The sequence below is a fragment of the Symphalangus syndactylus genome, chromosome 17, assembly GCF_028878055.3.
Source record: "Symphalangus syndactylus isolate Jambi chromosome 17, NHGRI_mSymSyn1-v2.1_pri, whole genome shotgun sequence".
Lineage (NCBI taxonomy): Eukaryota > Metazoa > Chordata > Mammalia > Primates > Hylobatidae > Symphalangus > Symphalangus syndactylus.
In genome coordinates, this window is record NC_072439.2 from 22734281 (window position 1) to 22760121 (window position 25841).

General features: G+C 49.4%; 2 protein-coding genes across 22 annotated transcripts in view; one reads left to right on the forward strand and one right to left on the reverse strand.

Moving 5' to 3' along the window:
* The window catches only part of SAMD4B (sterile alpha motif domain containing 4B), a 48997-nt gene extending 37217 nt beyond the window's left edge, over window positions 1-11780 (reverse strand). For 3 of the 14 annotated variants that reach the window (XM_055251271.2, XM_055251267.2, XM_055251269.2), the window contains exons 1-2: window positions 11616-11780; window positions 111-171 (exon numbers count right to left, since the gene is read on the reverse strand). The gene's annotated coding sequence lies outside the window, so the exon portion shown is untranslated. Of the gene's footprint in view, window positions 1-110; window positions 172-1786; window positions 3159-5806; window positions 5909-11615 lie in introns of those variants that run through there. The other 11 variants (XM_055251270.2, XM_055251266.2, XM_055251272.2 and 8 more) reach the window with 9 other exon arrangements.
* GMFG (glia maturation factor gamma) lies at window positions 10421-25687 on the forward strand. 8 transcript variants are annotated; one of them, XM_063621225.1, is made up of 8 exons: window positions 10421-10441; window positions 18112-18194; window positions 18628-18724; window positions 18848-18897; window positions 20868-20917; window positions 24419-24501; window positions 24972-25045; window positions 25498-25687. In XM_063621225.1, exons 2-8 carry the CDS (start codon window positions 18192-18194, stop codon window positions 25567-25569), a joined length of 429 nt encoding a protein of 142 aa, XP_063477295.1. In that variant the 5' UTR covers window positions 10421-10441; window positions 18112-18191; the 3' UTR covers window positions 25570-25687. The 8 variants fall into 8 exon arrangements, with proteins under 8 accessions (XP_063477295.1, XP_063477298.1, XP_063477299.1 ...); XM_063621226.1 differs by lacking the exon at window positions 10421-10441 and adding an exon at window positions 11882-11899; XM_055249849.2 differs by lacking the exon at window positions 10421-10441 and adding an exon at window positions 11890-11910.
* Window positions 25688-25841: the final 154 nt, after the last annotated feature.

Here is a 25841-nt window from a genome sequence, read left to right on the forward strand (position 1 = left end):
TAGTCCTGCCCAAGCCACTGATTCACTTTGATCACGGAGCTAGTCTGTTCTCTTCTCTAGAATGTAGGATAAGGAGCTGGACTGGGTGAGACATGACAAATAGGTTTTACCTCACAGGCTAACTCCAATCGATTGGTAGTGGCTGCCTGGAGCACTGCGATGAGAAGAAGCCTGAAGAAATGAATGGGAATATCCATTAATTGGGAATGATTAATAAACTGGGGCAGATCCCACATTGTACGATATAACATATCTATTAAAAACACGCCTAATCTGGCCAGGCGTGGTGGCTCACTCCTATAATTCTAGCACTTTGGGAGGCTGAGGCAGGCAGATCACTTGAGGTCAGGAGTTCGAGACCAGCCTGGCCAACATGGCAAAACTCCATCTCTACTAAAAATACAAAAATTAGCCGAGTGTGGTAGCGGGCGCCTGTAGTCCCAGCTACTCGGGAAGCTGAGTCAGAAGAAACGCTTGAACCCAGAAGGTGGAGGCTGCAGTGAGCTGAGATTATGCCACTGCACTCCAGCTTGGGTGACAGAGCGGGATTCCATCTCAAAAACAAAACAAAAAACAAAGCTATATACAATGTTTGATCTGTAACTACTTGGAGGGGTGTCCATAAGCTACATAGTAATACGTACAATATAATGCCATTTTTTAAATTAAAAAAGCCACATACCAAACCCCTTATATATCTTATATATGAATATTTATGTCTATATGTGTATAAACATATAGAAGAATACACCCTCGGCTGCTAACACTATCTTGGAGAAACAAGGGGATTATCAACACTATCTTCACATAACTTTGTATTATTTCACTAGTTGCAAGTGAATACATATTACTTGTGTAATTTTTTAAAAAGAATTTAATTAAAAACAATTTTAAGGCAGCATACTTCCTGACTCAGTGAGAAAGAGTGCTGTGATTAATTATCAATGTTTGCCCTGGATGCAGGGTGGATGAGTGGTAGCTCACGCGCCTAAAAAAAATCGGTTTTCCTTCCCAGCTCCAGCATTTTGTGGCTTTCAGTCCCAAGGAGGCAGCAGCTGCTTCAACATAAGGAAGAATTTTAAAATAACGCATCTGTCCAAGAATGGAACTGGCTGCCATGTGAGGAGGTAATAAGCTCCCTGGCTGCTGGAAGTGGTCAAGCGGAGGCTGGATGAACATCCCTTGGGAGTGGGAGGGATTCCTTCACTGGGTGGCAACTCATAAGATAGAAGGACATGTTACTATTTCAGAGGGAACATTTGTGACGGGAGGTTTGATATGCCAACAGCATTTACAGCAAAAAAACGACCAAATCCACAAACAGACCAAAGTTGTGCACATTCTTTCCCATAAATTCTTTTACTGGGTTGTTACTTTTCCTAAGCAACAGCACTGTTCCCCCCCCCACCCACCCAAAAAGCTGCTGACTAAACATTAATCCAGCTTTTCCCCCTAGGCCAAATGATAGAAGCAAAGCTTTGGGACATAATAGGGTCTCAAACATGATGCTTACAAGGCCAGGCTTTGAACAAAGCAGGCCAACTGAGACTATGGTGAGTTGGAAAGTCCACACCCGGTCTAAAGGGAGAAGTCACTATCCACCTCTTATCAACTGCTACAATGAAGGAATGTCGGTCCAGTATTGTTATGTCTTAGGTTTTTTGTTTTTTTTTTCCCCCGCTAAAGAGGAGCCAGGTATCTGGATTTTAAAGTAAAATCCCCCTATTTTCAAATGCGGGAAATCACATTGAAACAATAGTGAACAACTACACAGAAGAAGACATACCTGTGGTCCTTGGAACAGATGAGCACAAACTAGAAAAAAACCAGAAGTCTGCTAACTATCCCTCCCTTGGGCCTCTCTGGTTTATACCTTCAAGTCACCCCACTGCTCAGGGAACATGACTGATGGAGAAGATCTAGTGATGGAGGATGATTCTGACAGTCTTCAGTAAATACTGGAGGCTTTAGTGAAACAGTTACTTTTAAGATTTCACTGTTAAAAAAAATCATCCCTGAAGGTAGGGTTCCTATGTCTTCTGGATGAGAGAAGGATGCTTTGTGTTCAGTCTAGATGTTAACTGGAGAGGACTGGATTGGCCCTCTTCCATTAAAGGGCCAGAGGCTGCCTGCTACTTTCTATCCCATGTGCTTGGCTGGAGTGAGAGAGGGAGACCTGGGTGAGGCATCTCACTGTGGCAGCATCTTACTGTAACCATTTCCATCTTCTAGTATCAACACCCTGGGTTCCCCTTGGAGAAGGAACTGCCTTTCTTGGCTCCAGAAGTGGACATGGGGTAAAGCCTGGCCAAGGATAGTCCTCTCTGGATTTTTGCTGGAACTACTAAGGAAAATAAGTTCTTGGTTAGGGTTGCTCAGATTATACGTCGTCTCATGATGTCACCAGTTGCCACCTCTTCTATTTCATAGTGGAAGCCTGCTTCAGAATGAAACTAACACAGATGACAGCAGAGTCAAGAGATGGGGGAGGGGGAAAGGGAGATCTGTTCACATGATTTAAAACCTAGATGCAGCTAGCCTGAAGCCTCCCCCTTGTGGCCCACTCTTTTCAGTTACATAGATGAATCAATTCCTTTTTGACTTAGGCCAGTTTGAGTTGGGTTTCAGTTAAAACTGAAAGAGCCTTGACAATTCCCATGCAAAACAGAATGCACTACTGGTCTGGCCTCTTTGTCCTCATGTGACCAAAAATGACTCCTTGCCTCTGAGGAAAGACACAAGAGGGGAGCCTCTATAACAAAAGTCTCTCCAACAGCCCAGTAATATTGCTGCCATACTTGAAGAGGTCCAAGTGATCTTCTTGGGAAGCCCCTACCATCTCCAGAGGTGGGAAATGAGGTTAACAAAATGGTAAAGAGGGCTGGGTGCAGTGGCTCACGCCTGTAATCTCAGCACTTTGGGAGGCCTGGGTGAGTGGATCGCTTGAGCTCAGGAGCTCAAGACCAGCCTGGGCAACATAGTGAAACCCTGTCTCTACAAAAATTACAAAAAAATTAGCCAGGCGTGGTGGCATGCACCTGTAACCCCAGCTACTTGGGAGGCTGAGGCGGGAGAATCACTTGAGGCTGGGAGGCAGAGGTTGCAGTGAGCCAAGATCGTGCCACCGCACTCCAGCCTGGGCAATAGAGTGAGACCCTGTCTCAAAAAAAAAAAAAAAAAAAAAAAAAAAAAAAGCCAAAGATTCCAAATCAGCAGCCTGGGCAACATGGCAAAACCGTTTCTACAAAAAATCCAAAAATTAGCTGGGCGTGGTGGCGTGCACCTGCAGTCCTAGCTACTTTGGGAGGATCACCTGAGTTCTGGAGGTCGAGGCTTCAGTGAGCTGAGATCGTGCCACTGCACTCCCACCTGGAGAAAGGCTGGGCACGGTAGCTCACGCCTGTAATCCTAGCACTTTGGAGGGCCGAGACGGGTGGATCACCTGAGGTCAGGAGTTCGAGACCAGCCTGGCCAACATGGTGAAACCCCGTCTCTACTAAAAATACAAAAAATCAGCTGGGCGTGGTGGCAGGCGCCTGTAATCCCAGCTACTCAGGAGGCTGAGGCAGGAGAATTGCTTCAACCTGGGAGGCGGAGGTTGCAGTGAGCTGAGATTGCGCCACTGCACTCCAGCCTGGGGGACAAGAGCGAGACTTTGTCTCAAAAAAAAAAAAAAAAAAAAAAAAAACCCAAAAACAACAAAAAACAAAACAAAACAAAAACGCTAAGATGTTCCAGGGCAAACTGCCCTCTGGGCTTCTTCTCTGGCCCCAAACAGTGAGAAAAGGCCCATATGCCCATAAACAGTGCCTCTGGACTCCAGCTCTCTTCATTCAGAAGCAGGATGGTGGAGTCAGTCAGACCTGGCTTAAATCCTGACTCTCCTGTTATACTTACTTGCTGTATTGACTATGACAAGTAACTCTGTTTCTTCCTCAATGAAGCTTGTTAGAAGAATTAAATGAAACAATGTATTTAAAAATACCTAGCATGATGCTTTTTTCCTCCTCTATACTTCATTTCAATAGCAAGCATGATGCTTAGCATGTCTTCATACATCATACATTGTCAGGCCCTTTGCCAACAGCTTTCCATAGATAAGCACATTTGATTCCCAAAACTCTATTTTAAAAATATATTACATACATATACGAATATATTATCATTTTACAGATGGAGAGACTGAGGCACAGAGAAGTTAAGTCACTTTGCCCAAGACAGCACACTAAGCTGAGATTTTCAAGGCCAGGCAGTCTGGCTTCAGAGTTCTTGCTTGCTCTCAACAATGCAACAAAGCTGGGCATGGTGGCTCACACCTGTAATCCCAGCACTTCGGAAGACTGAGGTGGGCAGATCGCTTGAACCCAGGAGTTTGAGACCAGCCTGGGCAACAAGGTGAAAGTTGGGCCTACGGGCCCTTTAATACCAACATGTCTGGATAAATAAGGGGATCCTATCTGCCTTCTTACCCATTCCTAGTTCTTTTTACAGCACAACCTAGGCCTTTGAGAACTTACACTTCATGAACAAGATAACAGGCTAGTTACCTAGGGTTAACTCACTTTCATAACCTGAGAAGAGACTGTCAGAAGCCAAGGGAGCACAACTTCTCTTATGAGAATCAACCATTATTTCCAGAAACTCCTGAAATACGTACACAAAATATGTATACCACTGCATTAGCAGAGAATGAGCTTTTTTTTATGAATGGTGCTGGGGAAGGGAGGGAGAGGAGAGGAGAAGCCAGGCAGGGCCTCCTGGAAGATAAGCACAGTATGGGGAGCTCTGGGAAACTCTGGAATAGAGAGGAAGCTGGCGTTCTTCCTCCCACTCCTAAATGTCTTAACACCCCTTCCCCCTGAAAAGTTTATCCTCTGCTTCCTTTCCCTTCTTTACACTTGTTTTCTCTCACTTAGGAATGTAATCAACTCCTGCAGATTCAATTATCACCTCTCTGTGGACAACTGAGACATTTTTTGAGTCATCTTTGACTTCTTCCATTTCCCAAAGACCCAGTCATTAGGTCTTGATATTTCTTTTTTCTTAATGTCAGCTACACATGCCTTCGTTATCTTTCCCCAAACCTAAGTGGCTCTAGAACCAGACTGCTGGGTTGGAAATACAAGCTTGCCACTTACTACCTGTGTAATTTTGGGCAAGTGATTTCACCTTGCTGTGCCTGTTTTGTCATCTGTAATGTGGGTGTAATAATAGTACCTACTGAGAAGGAAGACAGAAAATAATAATAGTGCCTACTCTCATAGAGTTGTGAGGCATAAATGACTTGGCTATTATCATTATTCTAGATTCCTCTCTTTCTCTAATCCCATCATCAAGTCCTGTTTTCTGTACACCCAAAATATATCTGCTTCTCTACATCTTCATTACCACCACCACATTCATGTCACCATTTCTCATGTGGACAAATGGATTTTCTCCTAACTTTCCTTCCTGATTCTGACTTGACCCTCTGTTTTCCTCCCAGAAACCAAAGTGGGCTTTCTAAAAAAATTAATCAGGTCATGTCGCTGTCTTGCTTTTAAAAACTCCCTTCTAATAGTTTCCCAATCCCCTTAAATGAATATAGAAACTCCTTACCGTGACCCTTAGGCCACAAGTAATCTGGCTTCCGTCAGCCTTTCCAACCCCTCACCCCTCTCCCTCACTTAGGCTTTAGCCACACTGGTCCTTGCTATTCCCTGAACACATCGCAGCGCTTTTGCACCTGCTGACCTCTCTGCCTGAAATGCTCTTCCCCAGACCGTCATAAGGTTGGTTCCTTCTCATCAATCAGATCTGGGCTCACCTGTGCCCCATTCTGCCTCATCTGCCCAGTAGGAAGGAGTCTATGATATCATCATCAAGAGATGTTTCTTCAAAGGCTGCAGCTCTTCCAAAAACACCTAGACTGTAAGATCCATGAGAGAAGGGAAGACTGTAGCTATATTATTCATTGCTACATCTCCAATTCCTAGCATAGCACCTGGTACATAGCAGGCCCTCAATAAATATCTGTGATAAATTTCCCCACCTTGCAGAGGTCCTTTTTCTGCATGTAACAATGCTTAGATTAGAACGTTCCACTCCCAGATCTTCCCACAACTGGTGCCTTCTCATCTTTCTGGTTATCAGGCTCAACTGTCACCTCCCAAAAGAGGCCTCTTCTGATCCCCCTGTCTACTACAGTGGCCGCTCCCACTCTCTTTCACGCTGTTTTATTTCCTTCATAGCATGAATCACACTCTGATTTTTTTGTGTTTCCTCCCCCCATCAGAATATAAATTCCATGAATTTCAGGACCTTGAATGTTTTATTCACTGCTCTGTCTCCAGTACCTAGAACAGTGCCTCCATGCGTTAATGAATGAGTGCAGGCTGGAGATATTTGAGACTTGCATACTCCATACACTGCAGTTCTGTAACTTGCCCTGAACCCACTTCTATTCACAAGTTTACACTAAAACAAACAAACAAAACAAAACTCCACTCACAGCAACCCTACTTAACTCTCTTCCAAAGTTCTGTGTCTTGGAAACTTTAAACTATGGTGAGGGTATTGCCATTACTCCTGGATTCTGCTCCCCTGAGGCCACCATCAAGCCAGGCCGATCACCTCATATCACCCGTGATATCCCAAAGCAAAGTGTGGTTGAGTCAGACCAGCCATAAGCTCTCCCTAGACCCAAACAATCACAGAGCAGAGAATGACTGGGGCTGGGGGACAGTGGGGAGGGAGATTGCCATCAATGCTCAGAAAGTTCATGGGATGGAATCACAGATCTATTTGGCTCAGCAAGCCAGAGACTGAGTTGCAGGGTACAGAACCCAAAATATGTTTCTATGGATCTTCTGGCATAATCTCACATCTATTCAAGGAAGAAACTATTTTCAAACTGGGACTCTCAAGAAAGAGTTCTCTTTCCACTAAGGCTCTCCAAGGAGGTTAAAACCTGGGGCTGCTGAGGACCATCTTTGTCACCCAAAGCAGAAGCTTGTTGAGGATGAAGCTAACTCAGTGGAGAAATGGGAGGAGATGACTGAGAAAATTATTTGAACACCTGGATGCAGCTAGGTCTGAAGCCAACCTAGCTCTGGACTTTCCAGTAACAAGAGCCAATTAATCCCCCGCTTTTTTCATTAAACCACTTTGAGCTAAGGTTCTATCACTTTATGTTTTTAGAGTTCTGGCTGATATGAGCTTTTTTTTTTTCTTTTATTCTTTTTCTAACATTGCAACTATGGGCAAGGCATTGTTCTAAGTACTTTACATGTATTAACTTATTTAATCCTCGTAACAATTCTATGAAGTAGAGTATCATTATTTCCTTCATATTTTTAGCTGTGGAAACTAAAAGACCAAGGAAGTAACTTGTCCTAGGGCACAAAACTGGTGAGTGGTAATGTGGGATGCAAATCCTGTCCAGACCCAGGGTCTGCATACCTAACAACTACTGCCCCATTGCAGCCAAACCTATCTTAACCAAATATACAACTTTTTGACCCAAGGCACTACCATCTTGGAATGGACAGTGCCTACAGACCCTCTAATTAGTCCTACCTGTCCTTAATCTCATCATATGCAAAATGAGGATAATGGTAGTTTACTTATCTCATAGGGTAGGTAAACTCCTACCTCCTATGAATACATGTAAAGCGCTTAAACAGTGCCTGGCAGTTAGGAAGCATTCAAAAACCAGTGGTCATTATTATTACCACTCTGTAGGTCACTAAAGTGCAGATGGCAAATACAATGCGAATGGAGGAAATCTGTCTTCTTTCATCTCTATCTTTTGGGTGAAGAGAAGAGATACCATGGGTGAGAGATGAGGAGGCTTTGTCTTTGACCCGTTGCTTAAGCTGTTTCCTCTGCCTGGGAGGCACCATCATTGTCCCAACTCCCATGGAACACTATCCAGCCCAAATACCACCTTTTCTGTGAAGTCTTTCCAAATAAAAGGCTCCCTCTCACTGCTGAATTTCTACAGCATATAATTTGTACCTCATTTTCTGCTCTGTACATGCCCAAGCCCCCTACTGGTATTGTGAGCTCCCTGAAGGCAGGCCCCAGTATTTACCCTGGGGTCTCTGTTTCCCCTTCTGGGCCCTACAGAGAAACAGAATCCCTTGAAAAAAGTTGAGAGCTCTGTGGAGGCCCCAGACTTAGCAGCTGAGAGGGGCTGCTAAGAGAAGCCAACCAGGACGGGTGAGGCAGGTCACCAGGCAAAGGACTTGGGGTAGCTCAGAATCAGGAAACAGCACAAAGAAAGTCCCAAAGACAGGAGCAAGTACGGCAGGAGGAAAAGCAAAGGGTGCTGTGTGGAGGTGAGAGGAGAGGAGGGGGCAGGGAAGGTGTGCTAAACCTGAATGAGGAGTGAGATCTGAGGAACTTGGAGATTTCTGGCCAAATGCAGAAGGAAGAGCTGCTTATTCTCCAGTGATTTCCAATAACTTACAAAGGGTAGATTCCACCTTGTGGGATTCAGAGAAGAACAAGACACATCCCGTACTTTCAGAGTTCCTAGTCCAGTGAGGGTGAGTGGACAAGTATATTAAAATCTACAAGGTTGAAGGTGAGTGGTGTTCTAAGAGGTACAATGGGGGTGGAGGGGTCTTGGCAGTAAGACACAGAATGAAAAGATCTCCTGAGGGTGCCTCAAGGGGAGGGTGCCTATGTGAAGAAACAGATGGACAAGAAGAGATGGATATGTGTGTTCAAAGAAGCAGCAATTTAAAGAAGCACCAAAGGCTGGTAGTGGGCTGGAGGGGTAGCCAGAAAGAGAAAGCACCGAGGAAGATCTGAAAAGAAACCATTCAAAAGTAGAATCGGAAATAACTGCTCAGAGGATGGAGTAACCTTGTGGAGAAGCCAAGATCCTTTCAAGGTAGGTGAGAAATCTTCCTGGAGGATGGGTACTTTGTAAAGGGGATTCCTAGGAGACAGGAAAATAGCAGTGGGCAGTAGGGCACAGAGGCATACCCTGAGGCATCTTTCAGGGGGCTTTTTGTGGGGAAAAGGAAATCCTCCTAAAGGGCACAAGTTCTCAAACTTGCGTGTGCATCAAAATGACCAGGAGGGTTTGTTAAAAACTCTTGATTGCTGGGCCCTGCTCCCAGGTTTTCTGATTCAGTAGATCTGAGTGGGACTCAAGAATGTGTATTTCTAACAAATGTGGCTGCTGCTGGGCCAGGAACCACACTGAGAACCACTGCTATAGGGGAAGGGATTCTTTGGTGAGGAGGTCCTCAAAGGGGAGAAGGAAGAAGGCTTCTGAAAGGGAAATGGGGAGAATCCTAAGTCTCTAAGGAGGGTGTTAAGGGTCTCTTGATCTCCGAAGGGAAGAGGGGTCTATGAGGATGGGACCTAAGAAAAATGGTCTGAAAGAAAGATCTCGGAGCACTGGGATTTCAAGGGGGCGGGGAAAGGTGTCTCTCAAGAATCTTTACAAGGAAACACAGAGGCTCTTGGGCAACGAGTCTGGAGAATGTTGGGGGCCTCTGAAGGGATCATGGGAAAAGGGGGTCCCCTGAGAAAGGTCTGTGAGTTGACTTCAGAGGAAAGAGAATGGGGAAATGAGAGGGTGTAAACAGCAATTCTAAAGTTAGTGGGTAAATCTGATAGGGTCCTAAATAACGTTTCTTGGGGATGTCAGAAGTGGAATCTGAGGGAAAGTTCTGAGGAAGTCTCAGGAAGCGCTGGGAGTGATAGAGGTGGCTGATGGAGGGCAATTTGGGAGAAAATTCTCTAAAAAGTGTCTGAGGAAGGTGTGGTCTTCTGAGACTGGTCCTGGAGCAGGATGACAGAGGGATCTTTTTAGGAAAAACTCTTCAGAGGTCTCAGTTGAAGAGAAACCTGAGTAAAGTCTCCAAAAGAGTATATGGGGAAGGCGGGGTCTTCTGAGAGAGTGTCAGAGGAGAGGGTTTTTCAGAAAGAATTCTAGGACTTTCTCAGAGCAAGAGCTCGGGTTATTTTGGGGGAAAATTAGGTGTGTGTGAGGGTCTTCTTCAAGGGATTCTAGAGGATTTAGGGGACCTGTGTGAGCAAGTTCAGGGAGGGATATCTCTAGAAAAGTCCCTTAGTAAGGCAGAAGTATTGATTCAAGGGGTTCTGGTGGTGTCAGGAAGGTCATGGAGGGATTTCAAGAACATACGTCAGAAGGGCTCCAGGGGGTTGCTGGGGTCTCTAAGCTGTGTGTGTGTGTGTGGGGGGGGGGGGTCCTGAAAACCTGCATATCAGAGGGGTCACCAAGAGAATCTTACTGTCTTACAGGGGTTGTGAGGAGGATCTTCAGAAAATTCCTCTAAAACCGGTCTGCAAGGGGGGATTCTGAGGTGTTAGTGAAGGGGAGTTCTAGGGGATCTGAGAGAAAAACCATGAGGAAAGTTTTCATGATCCTTAAACAATTTTTGGAGCATGTGATGTGGAGGACTGGAAAAGATGTGGAGTATGTAAAAGGGATTTTGGAAGAAGCTTTTGGAATATGATGTCGAGAGTCCTCTGGAGATTTCAGGCAATTGCTGGAGATTTTTAGAATGAAAGGGGGCGGGGAAGGGGGTCCCGGGGAAGATCACTGGGCTAAATGAGGGTGATCTCTAGGGCATTTTAGGGTGGTGAGACCGGGGGGAGACAGGAGGCCTCTGGGGGAGACTTTTGGGATCTGTCGAAAGGTCCAGAGGGATACGTGAAGGGGGGGGTGTGTATGAGAGATGGTTGCAATATGGTGGGGGGGATGGGGTCTTCTAGGTGAGTTTTTGGGATCTGGGGGCATTTCACAAAGTCTGTGAGGAAGATTTATTTTGGGGATATGGGAAGGAGATCTTCAGGGAAGATGATCAGGATCCGTCGGGGGCATTCTGAAGGACTTCTGGGAGGGGGACTCAGAAATGCAGGGGGTATGAGCGGAAAATCTCCAAGGAGGTTTCTGGAATGGGGTAAGTGGGAGGGAAAATTCATAGGATCCGGGAGGGGGAAGTCGGGTGAGCCTGTTGGGCTGTGAGAGGCAGGGCTCCGGGGGAGAGTTCTGGAATGGACAGGGGTCCAGAGGGAGCCTTGGGGAGGTGTGCAGGGCTCGTGAGGGAGGCTCCTGGAGCAGCTATGAGAGCCACGCTGTGGAATGGACGAGGAGTGGCCTCCGAGGACTATTTCTGGAAACAGGAGGAGGACGGGGGCTTCGGGGCCAAAGGGCGGGGGTCTGCGAGGAAAGCTGCTGGGACCCATGAAGGGCTCGAGGAGGCGGCTCCACGGGAGGGGTGGGTTTTGCGCGGAGCTTTCAGGGCGCACACGGGGGATCGGCAGGGTTTCCGGGGCTCTCCTTGGGGGATGTGCGGGGCGTCCTGAGGAGAGGCCCCCGGCCCAGCCCCTCGGCAATCCCGAGGGCATGAGGAAGATTTCGGAGAGAAGCTTCGGCCAGGGCCCAGGAGGGAGACTGGGGACGGGCGCGGGGCTTCTCCCGTGGGCCCGGCCCCCCGAGGCCCGCGTTCCGCACCCGCCCGCCGCCGCCGCCCGCGGTTCGGGGTCCCTGAGGGGGCGGGGCCGCCCGCGCGGCCTGGGTCGCCCTGAGGGGAGCCCCGCGCTCCGTGACCCGCCGCCGCCCCGCGCCGGCCCGGCCCGAGACTCACCGCCTCGGCCTTCGCCGCCACCGCCGCCGCTCGGGCCTCCTCAGGCCACCGCCGCCGCCGTCGCCCCCTCTCGGGCCCGCAAGCTCCCCTCCCTCCTCCCGCACCGACCACCGCCGCCGCCGCCGCCGCCGCCGCCGCCGCCGTCGCGCTGCGTCACCGCGCCGTGCGTCACCGCCCCTGGCCCCGCCCCGACGGGGGTCCGCCGCGCGCCGGCATTAGCTCACGCCCGGGTGACGAACGGCGCGCCAGCCAACGGGCGGCGAGGGCAGCCCGAAGGGCGGGAGGTGTGAGTCGAGTAAGGCGGGGTCGCGGCGAGGGGGGAGCGACGGTGGTGGAACGGGGCCCAAGAGGCCCGCCCCCTCCTCGGCGGGATTGGTCGGACTTGGGGGTGACGGGCAGTCGGCCAGGCCTGGGATTTGGGGCTGGGGGGCGGGGAAGGGGCGGGGCGCGCGCGGCGTTGCCCAGGGCAACGGGCCCGGCGGAGTCTGAGGTTGGGCCTCCAGACCCGCAGGGGGCAGGCTCGCGCGCGTCCACCTCAGCGGCCCGGAGCGAAGTCACAGTTCCTGATTCAAGCGTTCCAGGCCTCCTCTTCCCCGCCCCTTGGGTGGCCAGCCTCACCCAACGCTGTCCCCGGTGGGCGTCTGCACTCGGGCTTCTGGGGGCTTTCTCATCGTGCTGTTCTCAGCCTGCTGCTTGCTCTCTCCGATGGGAATGGCGAGGCGAGATCTAGCCTTTAGGGTGGGAAGAGAATGCACAGAAAGCGCTAGGGATCAAGGAGGCCGTCAATAAACGGGAGTTGTTGCTGTGACTTTGGTTGTGATCTGGGCGTTCCACAAACTGTCTTGGGTCCGGGTGAACTAATCAGAGGGACCTGTGTTCAGAAGGCTCTCGGTGACAGAGATCTGGCTTGTTACCGGCACTCAGAGAGGCAGTCGGGATGGAGGGTCGAGTTGAAGACAGGGAGGGGTGAGGAACGAGCAGAGGCCAGTTGTTTGGCCACTTGAGGGAGTTTGGACTTGTGCCGAGGGCACTAGGGGGCCGTGAAGGGCTTCAAGCCGGGGAGGATCATGGTGAGTCGGGGGTTTTGGAGAGATATCTCTCTGGCTTATACATGGAGGGCGGATTGGAGGGAATGAAACGGGGTCGGGAGTCCAGGGAGGCAGCTGGGGGAGAGGGTGGGGAAGAAAGAGGGGGGTTTGCACGAGTGAGGGACTGTGGGGAGGGAAGGAGGTGCAGGTGGGAGGGACGCCCTGGAGGCAGAGCGAACGGGCCCTGAAACTGGCTGGCCATGGAGTGGAAGGGGGAGAAAAGTTTAGGACCAAGCCCCTCTAGCCGGGAGATTGGGGCCCAGAAGCAGGTTGGGAAGATACTAAGCCCAATGTGGATGCCTAGCAGCGAGGTCCAGGAGGTGCGCAAACCTGGGTCTGGAGCTTAAGAGAGAAATTGAGGCTGGACACCAAGATTTAAGGATCGTCAAAGATGGTAACTGAGGCTGTGGGAGTTAGGGGTCTAGCCCGGGGAGGGTATGAAGGATCACTGGAGACAGGGACTGAACAGAACCCTGAAACGGAGAGGCAGGATTTGAGCAAAGGAATTGACGCTGTCGATGAATATTGCAAAGGGCAGCCAGAGAGAGGAAAACTAGGAGAGTGTGGCATTATAGACTCTTTGAGGAAAGGCCATTTCACCAGGGTGGGGCCATGTCACAAACCCCATCCACTACCTCCTGCATTTAAGCAACAGCCTTCACACTGTATAGAATGATTGTGCTCGATAACTGCTGGTTCATTAATTCATTCAATAATATTTCTTGAGTATCTAATATGTGCCAGGCTCTGCTTAAGGTGCTAGAAATACAATAATAGGATGAGCACGGTGGCTCACACCTGTAATCCCAGCATTTTGGGAGGCCGAGGCAGGTGTTCGAGACCAGTCTGACCAACATGGTGAAATCCTGTCTCTACTAAAAATACAAAATTAGCGGGGCATGGTGGCGCATGCCTGTAGCCCTAGCTACTTGGGAGGCTGAGGCAGGAGAATCGCTTGAACCCGGGTGGCGGAGGTTGCAGTGAGCCAAGATCGTGCCATTGCACTCCAGCCTGGGCAACAACAGTGAAACTCCTTCTCAAAAAAAACCACAAAAAAACAAAAAAACTTACATTCTAGTTCTTGGGGACACAAACAATAAGGAAATACAGCGTATAACTTCGTGATAAGTACCAAGGAGAAAACGAAAGCAGTGGCCGGGCATGGTGACTCATACCTGTAATCCCAGCACTTCGGGAAGTTGAGGCCGGTGGATCACTTGAGGCCAGGAGTTTGAGACCAGCCTGGCCAAAGTGGCAAAACCCTGTCTCTACTAAAAATGCCAAAAATTAACTGGGCATAGTGGTGTGTGCCTGTAGTTCCAGCTACTCAGGAGGGTGAGGCAGGAGAATCACTTGAACCCAGGAGGCGGAGGTTGCAATAAGCCGAGATTTGCCATTGCACTCTAGCCCAGGTGACAGAGCAAGACTATGTCTCTAAATAAATAAACAAATAAATAACAAGAAAGCAGCTAAGGGAATGGAGTGATGCAGCCAGAATTAATTTACATGGGGAAAGGCCTCTTTCATTAGGTGAGACTGAAACAGAAATCTGAAGGAATGAAGGAGAAAGAGGGTTCCAGAAAGAGAACACAGCAAGTGCAAAGGCCATGTAGTAAGATCATTCACAGAACCACAGAGAGGCCAGCATTGCTGGAGTGGAGAGAGCAAAAAGGAGGGCAGTGAAGGACAAGGTCCAAGAGGCAATGGGGTAGGGGTGGTGACAGATAACTTAGTATTTTAGTCATTGTTGGTGTGTGTGTGTGTGTGTGTGTATGGCAGTGTCTCACTCTGTTGCTCAGGCTGGATTGTAGTGGTGCGATCGCGGCTCACTGCAACCTCGGCTCACTGCAACCCCTGCCTCCTGGGTTCAAGCGATTCTCCTGCCTCAGCCTCTGGCGTAGCTGGAACTACAGCCGTATGCCATCAAACCTGGCTAAGTTTTGTATTTTTAGTAGAGATGGGGTTTCACCATCTCAGGCTGGTCTTGAACTCCTGGACTCAAGTGATCTGCCTGCCTCAGCCTCCCAAAGTGTTGGGATTACAGGCATGAGCCACTGCGCCCGGCCTGCTGTTTGGTTTTTAGAGATAGGATCTTACTCTGTCACCTGGGCTGGAGTGCAGTGGTGTGATCCTAGCTCACTGCAGCCTCAAACTCCTTGGCTCAAGTGATCCCCCCAACCTCAGCCTCCCAAGTAGCTGGCACCTGGAATTACAGACACATGCCACCATGCCCGGCTACTTTTAAAATTTTTTTGTAGAAAGAAGGTCTTGCTCTGTTGCTCAGGCTGGTCTTGAACTCCTGGTCTCAAGCAATTCTCCTGCCTTGGCCTCCCAAAGTGCTGGGATTACAGGCGTGAGCCACTGTGTCTAGCCCATGGGAGGGTTCGAGACCAGCCTGGCCAACATGGTAAAACCCTGTCTCTACTAAAAATACAAAAATATAGCTAGGCGCGGTGGCTCACGCCTGTAATCCCAGCACTTTGGGAGGCTGAGGCGGGCGGATCACGAGGTCAGGAGTTCGAGACTAGCCTGACCAACATGGTGAAACCCCGTCTCTACTAGAAATACAAAAATTAGCTGGTTGTGGTGGCGCGCACCTGTAATCCCAGCTACTCACGAGGCTGAGGAAGGAGAACTGTTTGAACCCGGGAGGCGGAGGTTGCAGTGAGCCGAGATTGTGCCACTGCACTCCAGCCTGGGCGACAGAGAGAGACTCCGTCTCAAGAAAAAAAAAAAAAATTAGCTGGGTGTGGTGGCTCACGCCTGTAATCCCAGCTACCTGGGAGGCTGAAGTGAGAGAATCACTTGAACCCAGGAGGCGGAGGTTGCAGTGAGCCAAGATGGTGCCACTGTACTCCAGCCTGGGTGACAGAGCGAGACCCCTGTCTCAAAAAAAAAAAAGAAAAAAAGTAAAGAAAACCAGGCAAGTGTGGTGTCATGAAGACGATGTTTCAGGGAACAGGGAGTGATGGGCTGTGTCACATGTGGCTGAGGAGGACTGAGAATTGACCATTAGATCCAGCACCATGGAGTGCATGGGTGACCTTGACAAGGGCATGTCAGCCAAGAGGAGTACGGGTGAAAGGCTGATTGGAGAAGGCAGAAGAGAAAACTGGGAGGAGAAATTGGAGGCAGCAATGTAGATTCTTCTTTTGAGAGATCTTCTTTTTTTCTTTTTTTTGAGACGGAGTCTCACTCTGTCACCCAGGCTGGAGTGCAGTGGCGCAATCTCGGCTCACTGCAAGCTCCGCCTCCTGGGTTCATGCCGTTCTCCTGCGTCATCCTCCCGAGTAGCTGGGACTACAGGCGTCTGCCCCCACGCCTGGCTAATTTTTTGTATTTTTAGTAGAGAAGGGGTTTCACCTTGTTAGCCAGGATGGTCTCCATCTCCTAACCTCGTGATCCACCCGCCTCGGCCTTCCAAAGTGCTAGCATTACAGGCATGAGCCACCACGCCCAGCCTCTTTTGAGAAATCTTGCAGAAAAGGGAAGGAAATGAGTGAGCAGCAGCTGGACAGGAGATCAAGTTTTATGTTTTTAAGATGGAAGAGGCCAGACACAGTGGCTCACGCCTGTAATCCCTGCACACTGGGAGGCTGAGGCAGGAGGATTGCTTGAGGCCAGGAGTTTGAGGCCAGCCTGGGCCACATAGCGAGATCCTGTCTCTATAAAAATCAAAAGTAAAATTGGCCAGGCATGGTGCTGCGTGCCTATAGTCCCAGCTACCTAGGAGGCCAAGGTGGGAAGGTGGCTTAAGCCCAGGAGTTGGAGGCTGCAGTGAGCTATGATTGCACCACTGCACTCCAGCCTGGGTGACAGAATGAGACCCTGTCTCAAAATAAAAGAAAAAAAGAAAAGAAAAAAAATTAAGATGGAAGAAGTAACACTGCATGGAGACTAAGGAGAAAGATCCAGGAGGCATGGGGACATTGGTGAGACGAGAGAGAGAGAGGGAGGATAGCTGCAGAGATGTAAGTGAAGGGGTAGAGTCCAGTGCAGGGGCCGGGGTTTGCCCACCACGGAGGGAAGTGGGCCAGTCACAGTGGGCCTAGGACCCTGTGAAAATTCTCTTTTGTTTGCTTTTATCTTCTCACTGAAATACATATAGTTTTCATGTGAACCACTTTCCTTTTTTTTCTTCTTTATATGACAGTCAGGACATTATATTGATTTTTTTTGAATTTATGTGTGTAAGTAGGTTATATTATCTAGGAATTTTATTTTGGGATGAGAAATGGGGGCAGTGCAAAAATACTCAATTAAAAAAATGGCCGGGCACGGTGGGTCACAGTGGCTCACATCTGGAATCCCAGCACTTTGGGAGGCTGAGGCAGGTGGATCATTTGAGGTCAGGAGTTCGAGACTAACTTGGCCAACATGGTGAAACCCTGTCTCTACTAAAAATACAAAAATTAGCCAGGTGTAGTGGCACGTGCCTGTAGTCCCAGCTACTTGGGAGGCTGAGGCCGGAGAATGGCTTGAACCTGGGAGGCGGAGGTTGCAGTGAACTGAGATCACACCACTGCACTCCAGCCTGGGTGACAGAGTGAGACCCTGTCTCAAAAAAAAAAGTGGGTACTGGTCTGACAGGATTGAACTCCGCTGTTGTAGGGCCTCATAGGTCATTACAAGGCTAGTGAGGTTGGAAAAGTGCAGGAAAAAAGTCACCGTTACCCAGGCACTGTGGGGTTGCCTCTCTGGTCCCCATTTTGACATTGACATAATGGGTATCAGTCTGACCAGCAAAAGACTAAACTCCCCTTTTCCAGCCCTGCAATTCAAATATCCCAGATGGGGGTAAATCTAGGAAGGCCACCTGGAGGAGGGGAGGAGCAAAATAGTTCGTTTTTAGTACCTATTGTGTCTGCCATGCTGGCAGCTATGTGAAGCTATTTATTTATTTATATTTATTTATTTTTATTGCCTGGGATAGAGTGCAATGACGTGATCTCGGCTCACTGCAACCTCTGCTGCTCGGATTCAAGCGATTCTTGTGCCTCAGACTCCTGAGTAGCTGGGATCGCAGGCGCGCACCACCACGCCAGGCTAATATTTTGTATTTTTAGTAGAGATGGGGTTTTGCCATGTTGGTCAGGCTGGTTTCCAGCTCCTGACCTCAGGTGATCCGCCCGCCTCAGCCTCCCAAAGTGCTGGCATTACAGGTGTGAGCCACCATGCCCGGCCGACGTGAAGCTATTTATATCCTCACTACAATCTCAAATCAGAGGGGTGAAGTTACTTAGCTAGGGTCACACAGCAAGGAAGCTTTCGAACCCTGGTCTGAGCGATTTCCTGACAGGTCCTGGCAGATGAGGGGAAGGAAGGAGGGGGAGGAGCCCTCTGTGACAGTTGTCCCAGACAGGGCATAAACAGGATGTGGTGTTGCATGAAACCTTCCTCCTGCACAGCCCGTCCCCCCGCAGCCCCGGTCCCCGCGCCTAGAAGACAACGGAACTGAGAAAAGAAGAGGCCTGTGGACAGAACAACCATGGTCAGGGGCCAGGGGTCCTATGGGAAGAGCTGGGGCTGGGGTTGGGGCTGGGGCTTGGAGGACACCTGGGCGAAGGTCAGGCTATGGGATGGAGGTCACGGGCCGGGAGGGGGACCCAACGGTGGTGAACAGCCTGGCTGGGAGAACAGAGAGACAGTGGCTCTGGGTTTAGGCCCAGGAAGTGGATCTCTGCACCTCCTTGAGTGTTCCCCAAGAGTCCCCGTGGAGAAGGCAGGAACCCAGCCCCTGCTCCACGCCCCAAGCTGAGCGCCCTGGTGAGGGGTATCTACTCTGTGGGAAGGGTGCCTTTTCTCAATGTTCACAAAGACATCAGATGGGCTGGCGCGATGCTCCTCTTCATTAGTGGATGGAGAAACTGAGGGGTGAGGGCTGAGGCCAGGCCATCTCAGCTCTTTCTGGGTCCCTCCGGCAGTCTGACTCCCTGGTGGTGTGCGAGGTAGACCCAGAACTAACAGAAAAGCTGAGGAAATTCCGCTTCCGAAAAGAGACAGACAATGCAGCCATCATAAGTAAGTGACATCTTCCCCCACAGAAGGATGGGAGGGCGGTGGTGGGGGCAAATAGGGAGGGCTGGGCTTGTGTCCCCCATGGATCGGGGAAGTGTCTAATCCCTGTGTGCCACCCCTCCCCAGTGAAGGTGGACAAAGACCGGCAGATGGTGGTGCTGGAGGAAGAATTTCAGGTGAGGGGCTGGGGTGGTTGGGACTGGGAGGTACAGGGTGAGACTGGGAGAACCAAGTGGTTGGAACTGATACGAAGAGCCTGGCATGGGGGTAGAAAGACCTGGAGATCGGCCGAGCACGGTGGCTAATGCCTGTAATCCCAGCACTTTGGGAGGCCAAGGCAGGTGGATCACCTGAGGTTGGGTGTTCAAGACCAACCTGGCAAACATGGTGAAACCCCGTCTGTACTAAAAATATAAAAAGTTAGCTGGGTGTGGTGGCGTGCACCTGTAATCACAGCTACTCGGGAGGCTGAGGCAGGAGAATCGCTGGAACCCGGGAGATGGAGGCTGTAGTGAGCCGAGATTGTGCCACTACACTTCAGTCTGAGCCACAGGGCAAGACTGTCTCAAAAACAAAAACAAAAAACAAAAAACAAAAAAACCTGGAGATCAAGTTCTAGCTCACTCATGACCCCCAGCAAGAGACTTTGCCTGTATGTGTCTCTATTTCCTCATCTGTGAAATAGGGAGAATAGTACTACCTTATAGGCTTGTTTTTACATCCAGTGATTTAATTCTTGTAATGGGTTTAGAACAAGGCCTGGCACTTAGTATATGCTCAATAAGGTGATGATGATCTTAATAATGATGATAATAATGCTTTACTGGCATTTAAATGAAAGAGTTTCCATATAAGTTAAAAAGCTAGCCGGGCATGGTGGCTCACGCCTGTAATCCCAGCACTTTGGGAGGCTGAGGCAGGAGGATCACTTGAGCCCAGGAGTTTAAGACCAGCCTGGGCAACATGGTAACACCCTAACTCTACTAAAAATACAAAAATTAGCCAAGCACAGTGGTGTGCACCTGTGATCCCAGCTACACAGGAGGCTGAGGTGGGAGGGTTGCTTGAGGTCAGGAGTTTGAGACCAACCTGGGCAATAAAGCAAGACTCCATCTCTACAAAAAAAAAAGGGGGGGGTAGACCTCACCCCCTGGTGGCCTCACTGTCTTTATCAATAACAATAATAATAATAAGGCTTATTTCCCTAGTGTTGCGATAAGGATTTATAAGGGAATCCATGGAGACTGGGGGCTGGGGCTGTTTCAGGCCCTCTGAAAGGCAATATAGGGAAGCAGTTATGATTTGAACCCAGATTCAAATCTCAACTCTGCTACTTTCTATCTGTGCAATCTTGGGCAAATGCCTTAACACCTCTGGGCCTCAGTTTTCTCAGCTGTATGGTGGGCATAATGATAAGACCTACCTGATAGACTTATGGAATAGTTCCATGAATTAATCCATGTGTGTTTCATAGAACGATGCTTTGGCACATGGTAAGTGCTCACCTAAAGGTGGTCATTCTTTTTTTTTTTTTTTTTGAGATGGAGTTTTGATCTTTTTTATCCAGGCTGGAGCACTATGGCACAATCTTGATTCACTGCAACCTCCACCTCCCGGGTTCAAGCAATTCTCCTGCCTCAGCCTCCCGACCACGCCTGGCTAATTTTTTTTTTTTTTTTTTTTGAGATGGAGTCTCACTCTGTCTCCCAGGCTGGAGTGCAGTGGTGCGATCTCGGCTCACTGCAACCTCCGCATCCCGGATTCAAGCAATTCTCCTGCCTCAGCCTCCCAAGTAGCTGGGACTACGGGTGCGTGCCACCATGCCTGGCTAATTTTCTGTATTTTTAGTAGAGACGGGTTTCACCCTGTTAGCCAGGATGGTCTCAATGATTTCCTGACCTTGTGATCCGGCCGCCTCTGCCTCCCAAAGTGCTGGGTTTACAGGCATGAGCCACCGCGCCTGGCCACGCCTGGCTAATTTTGTATTTTTAGTAGAGACTGGGTTTCACCATGTTGGCCAGGCTGGTCTCGAACTCCTGGCCTCAGGTAATCCACCCGCCTCGGCCTCCCAAACTGCTGGGATTACAGGCGTGAGCCACCGCGCCCTGCCTCATTCTTTGACTTTTCTTCCATTTTCTTGCCTCAGAACATTTCCCCAGAGGAGCTCAAAATGGAGTTGCCGGAGAGACAGCCCAGGTATCCTGGGGGGAGAAAGGGTTGGATCAGGCCAGGAGGGGAGGGGTGATGTTGGAGGTGCAGGCTAAGGGACTGCTTGAGTTCCAGCCCTATTCATGGACTTTGAATCTCTGTGTTTGGCCAGGTGAGGTGGCTCATCCCTGTAATCCCAGCACTTTGGGAGGTCAAGGAGGGCGGATCACTTGGGGTCAGGAGTTCAAGACCAGCCTGGCCAACATGGTGAAACCCCGTCTCTACTAAAAATACAAAAATTAGCTGGGCATGGTGGCATGCGACTGTAATCCCAGCTACTTGGGAAGCTGAGGCATGAGAATCGCTTGAACCTGGGAGGCAGAGGCTGCAGTGAGCTGAGATTGCACCACTGCACTCCAGCCTGGGTGACACAGCAAGACTCTATCTTAAAAAAAAAAAAAAAAAAAAAAAAAAAAAAAAAAAAAAAGAATCTCTGTGTTTGAGGCCAAGAGTTCATACTCTAGAAGTTTTTGTTTGTATAGCAATATTTTATTGCAGAATTTTACACCGATAATTTATATATGATACTGGTTTAGAGTCTGCTTTTTTTTTTGTACAAACTTTGTTGAGTTTTTGTTTCAACATTACGCTGGCATCATTTTTAAAAAATGAAATTTTGGCCAGGCACTGTGGCTCCCACCTGTAATCCCAGCACTTTGGGAGCCTGAGGTGGGAGGATCACCTGAGGCCAGGAGTTCAAGACTAGCCTGGGCAACATAGCAAGACCTTGTCTCTATTTTTTTTTTTTTTTTGGTAGAGACAGAGTCTCGCTCTGTTGCCCGGGTTGGAGTGCAGTGGCGTGATCTTGGTTCACTGCAACCTCCGCCTCCCAGGTTCAAGCGATTCTCTGGCCTCAGCCTCCCGAGTAGCTGGGATTACAGGTGCCCACCACCATGCCTGGCTAATTTTTGTATTTTTAGTAGAGACATGTTGGCCAGGCTGGTCTTGAGCTCCTAACCTCAGGTGATCCACCTGCCTTGGCCTCCCAAAGTGCTGGGATTACAGGCGTGAGCCACCGCGCCTGGTAGAGGACCTTGTCTCTATTAAAAAAAAAAAAGAAAAAAATTAGCCAGGCATGGTGGCATGTGCCTGTGGTTCCAGCTACTTGGGAGGCTGATGTCGGGGGTCACTTGAGTTCAGGAAGCTGAGGCTGCAAGTGAGCCAAGATAGCACCCCTGCACTCCAGCCTGGGTGACAGAGCAAGACCTTGTCTCAAAAAAACAAAAAAAGAAATTTTCCTTGTTTTTTTTAATGTTTGGGTACACTTTAGGTAGCAAACAAATTAGTTATTATTATTGTTATTTTATTAAAAAAATCTTTATAGACAGGGTCTCACTGTGTCACCCAGGCTATTGGGCAGTGCTGTGATCCTGGCTCACTGGAGCCTCCAACTCCTGGGCTCAAGCCATCTTCCTGCCTCAGCCTCCCAAGTAACTGGGACTACAGGCACTGCCACTGCACCCTGCTAAAGGAATGACTTGACTTTTAATGATTAGGTAGAATCCTGGGCGAAGTCACATGAGCCTGGTGCTTTTTTTGGTGGAAGAGCTCTTTGACTATTTCTATGAAAACTGGTCTGTTAAGATTTTTCATCTTGACTGAATTCACTTTGGGTCTCTAGGATTTTGATCCTCAATCCCAGGCTGTAGGATTCAACCAGGACCAGCTTCATGGGCATATGATACTTGCACACAGCCCCGCACCCAGGAGGGGGCCTCACACGTGGGGGTTAATGGTCACCTTCTTTATAGTTTTATCTTTGAGCTTCTGTGTTGTATGAAGTCAGATGGGACAATGGACTTCACACAGATGTGCTAGGGTTTGGAGCTAGGTTCACAGGCAGTCCACCACCTGGCTGCCTCCCTGAACATGTTCTCAGCCACCCACTCTCTGCACCCACCCAGTGACCACTGCTGTCCTTGGGCTTCCTGCTGGTGTAGGGAGGGTCAGGGTCCAGTAGGCACCCCTTGCCTGACAAGTTACAGGGTGTTCCTGTGAGCATCTGCACTCTGCCTGCACATATCCTCATGCCCGAGGGAGCATGACTTTAAATAGCAAACTAAAAAAGACCAGCTGAGCTCAGTGGCTCGCACCTGTAATCTCAGCACTTTGGGAGTCTGAGGTGGGAGTACTGCTTGTGGCCAGGAGTTCAAGACCAGCCTGGGCAACATAACAAGACCCCCATTTCTACTAAAAATTTTTTTAAAAAGGCCAGGCGCAGTGGCTCATGCCTGTAATCCCAGCACTTTGGGAGGCTGAGGTGGGCAGATCACTTGAGCTCAGGAGTTCGAGACCAGCCTGGGCAACATGGTGAAACTCTGTCTCTGCAAAAAATACAAAAAACATTAGCTGGATGTGGTGGCATGCGCCTGTAGTCCCAGCTACTTGGGGGGCTGAGGCAAGAGGATCGCCGGAACCTGGGAGGTCGAGGCTGCAATGAGCTGAGACCACGTCCCTGTACTCCAACCTGGGTGACAAAGTGAGACCCAGTCTCAAAAAAAAAAAAAAAAAATTAGCTGGGCATGGTGGTGTGCACCTATACTCCCAGCTACTCTGGAGGCTGAGACAGGAGGATCGCTTGAGCCCAGGAGTTCAAGACTGCAGTGAGCTAGGATCGCACCATTGCACTCCAGCCTGGGCAACAGAATGAGGCCCTGTCTCTAATAACAGTAAAAAAAAGACGATGATCAGTCTAGAGAGAGACTACAAAAGAAAGGAAAACAATTTTCCTGCTTCTTGAACAAGAAGCCCCACATTTTCATTTTATACCAGGCTTGGATGTTTCTGTAGCCATCCCTGGTCACAGTGCACTGGGGTTTGAGTGCACTGGACAGAATTGCATAGGGGGTGAGAACTTACACGCTGGCATTCACTTTCCCAGGTTCAAATCTCTCCCCTATCCATAGAACCTTGGGCAAGTGACTTTGGGCCTCAGTTTTCCTATCTGTACGATGGGGATATTAATAGCACCTATATTATAAAGTTATTGTGGGTCAAATGAGCACTATCATTATTATTATTATTATCATTATTATTTGAGATGGAGTTTCACTCTTGTCACCTAAGCTGGAGTGCAATGGCATGATCTTGGCTCACTGCAACCTCTGCCTGCTGAGTTCAAACAATTCTCCTGCCTCAGCCTCCTGACTAGCTGGGATTACAGGCGCCCACCACCACTCCCGGCTAATTTTTGTATTTTTAGTAGAGACGAGGTTTCACCATGTTGGCCAGGCTGGTCTCGAACTCCTGACCTCAGGTGATCCACCGCCTCGGCCTCCCAAAGTGCTGGGATTATAGGTTTGAGTCCTGTGCCCAGCCCTGTGATTATTTTTTAATCATTTGTTGTGTTTGAGGTCAGTACCCTGAGTCCCAGACATCAACCCTGGGTTCTCAGACTCAGCCAACATTTCAAGGCTGTGAGCTCAGGTAATGGCTGTTAAGCCTGGGCTGCAGGCCAGAGTCCTGATTTTCAATTCCCTTTCACGGTAGGTTCGTGGTTTACAGCTACAAGTACGTGCATGGCGATGGCCGAGTGTCCTACCCTTTGTGTTTCATCTTCTCCAGCCCTGTGGGTGAGACACAGCTCTACTGTCCTCAGGAGAGGGTCTTTGATTCTGTGTGTGTGTGTTTGTGTGTAAATGCGAATGTGTGTAGGCACTTGTGTATGAGTGTGAGCATGTGACAGCCTGAGTGTGACTGGGTGAGGATGTGTGTGTGTCGCATACCTGATGTGGAAGGGCAGTGAAGTGGAGGTGGGGGCTCAGATTCACCAAGAGCCCACCTGTTCTTAGTCCTGGGGCCTAAGCCAACCCACCTTTTCCTTTCACCTAGAAATCCCCGTCTGGCCTCTAAATCATCTCCAGAGCCCCTCAGAATAACTTGAAGCCCCCAAGCCAACCTAGAAACTGAGTACAGTGCAGGGACATCCGTAGAAGAGCTCTTAGGACCCTTGGAAAACTGCAGGGCCTTCAGGACATTACTAGAGCTTTAGAGAACACGCCTGGGTCCCCGCTGATGTGCCTTTCTCCTCTTTTCCACGCAGGCTGCAAGCCAGAACAACAGATGATGTATGCAGGGAGTAAAAACAGGCTGGTGCAGACAGCAGAGCTCACAAAGGTTCAGACTGGGATGGGGCTCCAGAGTGTTAGGGAGAGGTGGTGTGGGTCCTGGGTCTGAGGGGAGAGGGACTACAGTCCTCTCTGTCTCAGTGGTTTTTTTTTTTTTTTTTTTTTTTTAAAGAACTGGGTCTCGCTCAGTCACCCAGGCTGGAGTGCAGTGGCACAACCTTGGCTCACTGCAGTCTCCTCCTCCTGGGTTCAAGCGATTCCCCTGCCTCCGCCTCTCAAGTAGTGGGACGATAGGCACACGCCACCACACCTGGCTAATTTTTGTATTTTTAGTAGAGTCAGGGTTTCACCATATTGGCCAGGCTGGTCTCGAACTCCTGACCTTAAGTGATCCACCCACCTGAGCCTCCCAAAGTGCTCTCTTACAGGCGTGAGCCACCGCGCCCGGCCACTGTCTCAGTGTTTGAGTAGATCATAATGCCGAGACCTCTCTCTGCCCAGGTGTTTGAAATCCGCACCACTGATGACCTCACCGAGGCCTGGCTCCAAGAAAAGTTGTCTTTCTTTCGTTGATCTCTGGGCTGGGGCCTGAATTCCTGATGTCTGAGTCCTCAAGGTGACTGGGGACTTGGAACCCCTAGGACCTGAACAACCAAGACTTTAAATAAATTAAAAAATGCAAAAACTCGGAGATCTCAGTTTGGACTCAGTTTCTGCCTCTCATCTGGGCTCTAGCCGACGGTTCCTGCAGTACCAGGCTTTGGCCAGCAGGGGGCGGGCTGACCTAGAGGAATGTGAGCTGGGTCCCGGGAGGGAAGGAGGATACCTCTTTCTTAGAAAGAAAG